A 7,812-nucleotide genomic window follows, 5' to 3' on the forward strand; every position below is an offset into this window, starting at 1 on the left:
ACACACACACACACACACACACACACACACACACACACACCTTTGGAACACTTACTTTTGTTCATTAGCTGGCATCACTGGCTCCCTTTTGGAAGCCTTCTCTGGGAGTTGTTCACCTTCGCCCTGCACCCAACAGAGCCAGTTTTCCCATCTAGAGCACACCTCTCTTCTCAGCAATGATTTCTTTACCTGTCACTCAACTGTCATCAACTGTCACTGAACTGTCCCCAACTGTCACTGGCGATCACCAACTGTTACCACTTTTAGGGACAAGAACTGCATCGTGGTTACCTCTAACACAATTCTTGACGGGTGGACATGAAGAAAGGCTTGCTGCAGATGGTGATAGAGATGACGGGGTGTGGTGACATACATCCTGTTTAAGGCAGGGGGTGGAATGACACTACCAATTCTGTAGTCATCTGGAACTCAAGCCTGGAGGAAGATTGCAGCTTCAGAACACATCTGTTTTCATCTACTGTAACTTTAATTTTTTTCAAAGCCTATTTTTTAATGATGGTTCTTAAAGACTTTAACCTCCCTTCTAGCTTACCACCCACTGGAGGAAGTGGGAAAGAAAGGATTCAGAGGGAAGTGGACCTGCTAAGAAATCATTCTTGGGAGCAAATCCCATTTGCCTTGTCTGGAAATCAGCAGTTCAGTTCACAAGAGTCAGCAGAGGCAGCTTGATCCACTTGCAAACACTTTCCAGATATATCAGCAGTCTGGTTTGGTAAAGTCAGGATAGCAGCAGTGTTGGTATGACCTAGCAAGGATAGCCATCGGCATCAGCTGGATCGGCATGAGTCAGCAGGAGGGATTCAGATCACCAGGAACACCAGAAGTTCTTAGCTGTGCCTTCGCAATGATGTGAGACCAACAAGCACTGCATAGCTTGCACTGCCAGTAAGTCCAGCCCAGTCTAGCCAAATCAAGCCAAACCTCTATCACCATCTATTGAGTTCTTTTTACACTCCCTCCAAACGTAAAGTGCTCTCCATGGGTCTTGTCTCGTCTCAGCATGTGAGTCTTAGCAAAACTCCACATAAGTCTTTCTCAGCTGACATTACTCTGCCAATCAGCCCCAGATTGATAAAGTGGCAAGAAGCTGCAGCACACTGCCAGAAGTTCTTCTGGTGCATTTCTCTCTATGGAGTCACAACAAATGGAGCTCAACTACACAATGTAAGGCAGACCGATACATGTGTGTCATTAGCAAAGAATCCTTCATCACGTGTCCTTTAATGTGCTTGCTTCAGCAAAACATCCTTTCCCCTGTGTCTACTTCAGGAAAACTCCTTCATGTCTTTGCCCCAGCAAAAGACCATCCGACACAACTAACTTTCCAAAGAACCCTCAAGTTTCCATTCTACCAACTGGCACACAAGAGCCAAGGGAAGGGTACGTAACCCTACTTAGTTGTCTTAGTCAGGGTTTCTACAGATGCGACAAAGCACCATGACCAAAAGCAACTTGGGGAGGAATGATTTTATTTAGCTCACACTTGCATATCCCTGTAGTCTATCATTGAAGGAAGAAGCCAGGACAGGAACTCACACAGGGCAGGAACCAAGAGGCAGGAGCTGATGCAAGGGCCATGGAGGAGTGCCACTTGCTCTCCATGGCTTGCTCAGCCTGCTTTCCTATAGAACCCAGGACCACCAGCCTAGGGGTAGCACCACCCATAATGGCTGTGCCCTCTCCCATCAATCACGAATTAAGAAAATGTCCTATAGTCAGATCTTATGGAGGCATTTTCTCAATTGAGGTTCTCTCCTTTCAGATAACTCTAGCTTGTGTTAAGGATACTGTGGTTTTATAAAATGAACTATTTGGGCCAGAAAGATGGCTCAGCAAGTAAAGGTCCTTGCTTACAGCCACACCTGACAATCATGGTCGCAGGACAGATCCAACTCCCCAGGTTGTCCTCTGATATCCACATGCATGCACACTACAAAAATAAATGTAAAATTTTCTGTTTATTTTTGAATAATATTTTTGAGAATATTTTAATCAACTTTTCTGATTGTGTCAGTGAAAACTATCATTCTCCAATGGCAACAGCAAAATCACTGTCAAAGAAGAAACAAAACCACAGTGAATCAGCCAGCCACCCAGGAGGACACAGTCACATTCTGATGGCTCTGCTGGTCTCACTCCCATGCATATATTACATTTGTCTTGGTGGTGTGATTTGATCCAGTCTTTCTACAACCATGGGGTACCAGCTTTCCAGAATCAGGGTGGAGCTGCCTCCTGTGGGGTGGCACTGGAGGACCCTCTATGGGGGATCTTGGCCCAGGCCAAATCCATAGCTGGCCACTGTCCCAACTTGAAGCTATGTCCAAGCAGACACAAAGAGGTCATTTTCCTCTCCCTCATGTACAGAATGTGCTCTGAAGTGAGTATTTTTCTGGGTTTATAAAATTCAACTCAGTAGGAAAAGACCATCTGAGGTTTCCCAAGAAATTCAGTGTTAGGAACCGCATAGATGAAAGTTTTATTTCCATCCACAATAAGTATGAATTATGAAGGCCATTGTCTGGAAGCTGAGGAGACAGTGAGCCTTTGTGGAAGAAGAAAGGGCATGGGTGAGATCCAGATGCCAAGAGGACCTCTGTGTTCCAGGAGGGGGGGGCACTCAGCAGAGAGTGCATTCTTAGGTAGGGCCCCATGCTCCCAATCTGGGGCTGGGGCCACTGGAGAGTGTATCAGGAACTGCTCATGGCCAGGGATGCCTCTTACAGAAGAGAAGCCAAAATGATCTCCTGGGTGGCCTTAGTTACTATCAGGAAAGGTCTCCATGATACACGCCTACTGAGGCCCAGCCTCTGATATCCTGTGGTAACTGACTCTGTTCTCAGGAGCATCCAGAAAAATGTTCTCAGCTCCCCTGGGGCGTTAGTGGCTGAAAATGATAAAAACTCTTAACTCAGATTGTCATTTTCTTCCCAGTGATTCAATCGGCTTGGCCTGGCTCATGGGAATACCTTTCTTTTTAATCATGTTTTTTCTTTAAAAATCTTTCTTGCTGGGAGCAAGGAGCTCTGTTCCTGTATCTGTGGCTCACATCATCTTATATCTATTCTGGCTTCCTCCTGATTTGATAAACTAACCATCTCATAAGAAGACTTTTCAACAAAATGTCATGGATTTTATAAAGAAAGAGTTAACATGGGCATATGTAGGGCCCCCAGGGACTTCTGGGCTTGTGTCTCCAGTCACCCTCTGAAGGATCCATCAGGCTGACAGCCAAGCCAGGCTGTGCAACTGTGGAGGGCTGAAGGGTCCTGAGGCTGGAAAGCCTGTGTCTGCTGTGGCTTTGGCCTGCTCATGACCTTCATATGGTCAGATAGACAGGACAGGGCTGCAGGCCCCAGGGCTGAACAAGAAGGCTCTAGTCTGGTTCCAGCGGGCCTGTTATAGGAATCCTGGGCCAGGGATGAGAGGAGGAGGAAGCAAGGTTAATCCGAGGACAAGGACCTGTGATGCCAGGCTGTCATGCCAGGCGGAATGGGGCACAGCTCTACGTGTGAAAGGGTGATTCTTGACTCCTCCTTGTCCCTGGTTCAGATGCTGTGACAATTCTCTGCCCCTTTTCTCTCTTCATACTGGGAAGGGCCTTGTAGCCTGGTTCTGGCAGAGACTCTCCTCAGGTAGGGTGAACAAGAGAAACCCCGTCATGGCCTGCCACACTCACACCCCTCAGCCAGGGCAGTACCACATTCCTGCTGCAGACAGCCCGGATGGGGCACAGACCTTAGAGCAGAGTTCTAGGAGGAGCAAGGGGGGAGAGGCTATAGGAACCTTTGACCTTTGCCAGGAGTGAGGTCACTGCAGAGAGGAGGAGGTCCAGACTCAGTTCTAGGCCACAAGAATGGCTTATCCACGTCTCGGGGGAGGCTGTTCTGCCTCTGGAGCCCTCACTTATTTCCACGTACAGACTGTCTAGCTTCTTTCTCCCATGCTACCCTCCAGCTCTGTTTGCAGCTTCAGCTTCGAATTGAATAAAACTGAGTTGGTCATGAGGCTGCTCCCCACAACATGGGCTCTGAAGACTCTCTGTACCTTTTCAATAGAGAAGAATCACCTCTTCCAATCTCCTATTCCCTAATCTCACAGAGCACACCATGAAAACATCTTAGCAATTCTTCCGAAGTTAAAATTACCAAGTAATCCCACAATTTCACACTTATGCACTTACCCCCCCCAAAAAAAACCTGAAAAAAATCTACACAAGCACTCATAATGTAAAGAGTATGTGCAATAGCCATGAGGTTTGTACAGCCTACATGACCATCAGCAGGTGACCAGTGGCATAGTCAGTGTATCCACACAAGAGGATGTTATTCATGTGTAAAAAACGCTGTGCTGGTACAAGCTGCTGCATGAATGAGCCTTGAGAAGCAGTATGCTAGCTAAGACAATGAGACACAAAGGCCACACTTAATATGATCTCACGTACAGAGCCATAGACACAGAAAACAAATTAATGTTGCCGGGGAAGGGATAGTATGAATGAAACAGAGAATTAATATCAACTTTCTTTGGGAGCCAATGAACATGTTCTGAAATTAGATAGTGGTGGTGGTTGCCAAAAGAGCATACAAACCTCACTGAGTTACCTAGTGGTAAGGGTGTGTGTGTGTGTGAGACAGTCTTAGGGCTGAGAGGACGGCTCATTGAAACATGCAAGTCCCCAAACCCATATTTAAAACAAGCCAAGTAAAGTGGTGAACTCTTTGCAATCCCAGGGTTGGAGACTCCAAGACAGGCAGATCTCTGAAGCTCGCTGGCCAACCATTCTGGCATAATTGGTAAGCTTCAAGCCAATGAGAGATGCTATCTCAGAGCAACAAGGGAGATGATTCAAGGTTGACCGCTGGCCTCCATGTGTACATGAGTACATCTGCATCAGCACATGCATAATGTGTGGGTGTGTGTCTCAGTTGTCTTAAGGAGTCCCTTGGTAGAGCCTCTACATCCCTGATGTTGACCCCAGCACAGCCCTGCTTGCCCAGGCTGTCACCTATGTCACCTTTAGCTCCAAAGCTCTGCTTCCCTGATTCTCCTTGCTTTGTGTGGTCAGCTGCCTCTGGCTACCCTTACCCCTCTGCCCTGACCCACAGAGTTGGGTTCTGTCTACCCTGCCCCCACATTCCCACCACGTAGACAATAAGGGGTGTGTGAGGAAGAGGGGTGACATAAAGCACAGATATCCTGCATGCTGCACCTGAAGGACGCACTCTTTGTAGTCAAACAAGCCTTACACTCCCTGGGCACCTTTTAAAAATGTCCTCCCTCCATCCCCTGCTCCACTGAGGTAGCATTATGGGAGGGGGAGAATCTGGCCTCTGGCATCACGTTGCTGGCCTGGTGAGCCAACTTGCCTGGCTACGTGAGTGAGCACGTCTTTTTGCCTGGCCACCACTCTCACTTGGTATGGTGCTGTCATTAGGATTTGTCCATCTGTCATGCCCACCACTGCCACCTGTAACCCAGATATGTACATCTCAGAGAGGATTTGAGGCTCCACGTGGCTGGGGAGCATGCTAATTAGGTTTGGGCAATTGCCCTCAATGAATTAAAGCAAAAGAGCTGTTGATTCAGTTATCAGTTGCCCTAGAGACACGCTGTTCTCAAGCCCAATGCAGAGAACAAGCTAGAGCCTCAGAAGCCATTCCTCCAGGATGCCTTAGTCTCACGGTGATTCACTTCTTTGGGAAAATGTAGGCTGGAGATGACATCCTCACACCTTGTCTTCCTCTGTGCTCACAATCCCTTCTTCTATCTTCCACTCAAGTTCTCCCCAAGAGCCAACCCTCCTAGAAAAACCGACAGTGCCCCAGGTCCCTCCAGCCATCCCTTTACATTGAGGCACAGCCCAAGATGCTTGGGTAAGGCATTCCCAAGAGTGCTCAATGGGTCTACTGGTATATCCTGGTGAGGGCTCCTAGAAAGGGAGGTAAAACAGTGACCTGCAGGCAGCATTATCCCAGGCTCAGAACAACCCAAAGACCTTGAGACCTTCCCCTTGCACAGTTCAAAGACCCCCATCAATTCTGTCCTGCTCAGGAAAGGCGAGGGTTGCCCCACTGACCTTGACCAGCTCTACGTATAGACTCAGCCCCAGAGGAAGTAAGATAAGGCTAGCTGGATCCTGGAGCCCTGAGTAGTCTCTGTCTAAATATACAACAGGCAAGCATTGGAAAGGGGGGGGGGAGGGGAGGAGAAAGGAGGGAATGAGGGGATTCAAGGCCTGATGACAGGGACCAGAACCAGAAAACTAGCAGTGAACCTCATGAGCATTAAGTTGGGGCAGGTCTGCTGGGGGCCTGAGGGAGGAAGCTAACCACTGTGCTATTTTAAGCTGTGTAAGAGGCCAGGCAGAGCTAGGTCTGAAATCACTTTCCTGGCTTGGACCCAGGGCCCCAGGGAGTTTGTTTCCAGAATGAATAAGTCTGGAAGGATGGGGCAGCAGCTGGAAAATCCCACATGAGGACTCCCATCCTGACTGCATGTCTCCACATGGAGTGGCCCTGTCAATTCCCTAGGGGCATGAGATCAGGTCTTGGGGGAGCTGCCTCAGGGAAGGGGACCAGAGTGCCCCACAGTCATTCTACTGTGGCATCCATCTGTTTGCTCAGGCGCTGACCCCAGCCTTTCCCTGGTACTTGGCCTTTAGCCATACTGCCTATTGCTGACTTTGTTGACTGACGCTCATCTGCAAAGGTGGAAGATAAGACATAGATGGGGAGTTTAAGTCTGCCTGAGTGGGGCAGAGGTGGCCCTGTGGCAGCCTTCCCAACTTGGACTTGGCATCAGTGTGATGGGATGGCCATTTGCTGCCTAGCTTCTTAGCTCTTGAGTGCCTCTGGAGCTGAAGGGGTTTGCAACCCCATAGGAAGAACAATATCAACCAACCAGATACCCCAGAGCTCCCAGGGACTAAACCACCAACCAATGAGTATACATGGAGCAACCCATGGCTCCAGATGCATATGTAACAGAGGATGGCCTTGTTGGACATCAATGGGAGGAGAGGCCCTTGGTTCTGTGGAGACTCAATGCCCCAAAGTAGGGAAATGCTAGGGCAGTGAGACAGGAGTGGGTGAGTGGGTGAGGAAGTACCCTCATAGAAGCAGGGGAGAGGAGGGATGGGAGAAGGGGTTTTTGGAGGGGAAACTGGGAAAGGGGATAATATTTGAAATGTAAATAAATATAATATCCAATGGGGAAAAAAAGAATGCTGGGATGAGCATTCCCAGCCATTCCCAAGTAACCCGAGGCCATTGCATTTGTTGTATAAAGAAAAGGCAGAGCCCCCAGAGCTAGAAGACTTGGGCACTTTGGGGAACAGATGGAGATTTAAAACCCTTTCCTGACCCTTCATGAAGCAAGCAGCCTGTGACCCTGAGGCATCAGCCTCTGTGTCTATGACATCGATGAAGGTAGCTGCTGAAGAGAGAGGATACACGGAGCTCTGTGTGGGACTGGGAACAGTGGGGTTCCCTCACGGTGCCAAGAGTAACGCCAGCCTTGGACAGACATGTGCTGACTCCACAGAGTCCTGGCCTAGGGTGCTTGAGTGCTGTAAAGGCTGTTAACATGGTCATGGTCACAGGGTGGTACTGGAGGAGTGGGTCTATCCAGGTTCCCCACTTATGTGATGGATCCACTGACATCCCCCCAGCTCTCAGCCTTTGAGGGTCCCCAGAACTAGAGGTAAGTGTCATTGCTTCCAGTTCTCAGGTCACTGTCCCCTGTTGTTAGTTGTTAGTTCTCTCTCTCTCTCTCTCTCTCTCTCTCTCT

The 7,812-nt window shown here is 48.8% G+C and overlaps 1 protein-coding gene across 5 annotated transcripts in view; it reads right to left on the reverse strand.

Moving 5' to 3' along the window:
* The window catches only part of Hspa12a (heat shock protein family A (Hsp70) member 12A), a 147,038-nt gene that overhangs the window by 79,789 nt on the left and 59,437 nt on the right, over window positions 1-7,812 (reverse strand). For 4 of the 5 annotated variants that reach the window (XM_031390847.1, XM_031390846.1, XM_031390843.1 and 1 more), the window contains exon 1: window positions 56-356. The exons of the other annotated variant lie outside the window; for it this stretch is intronic. In XM_031390847.1, coding sequence (XP_031246707.1) covers window positions 56-65 — 10 coding nt within the window. In that variant the 5' untranslated portion in view covers window positions 66-356. Of the gene's footprint in view, window positions 1-55; window positions 357-7,812 lie in introns of those variants that run through there. 5 annotated transcript variants of the gene reach the window in all.

This window comes from Mastomys coucha, unplaced genomic scaffold (assembly GCF_008632895.1).
Source record: "Mastomys coucha isolate ucsf_1 unplaced genomic scaffold, UCSF_Mcou_1 pScaffold21, whole genome shotgun sequence".
Lineage (NCBI taxonomy): Eukaryota > Metazoa > Chordata > Mammalia > Rodentia > Muridae > Mastomys > Mastomys coucha.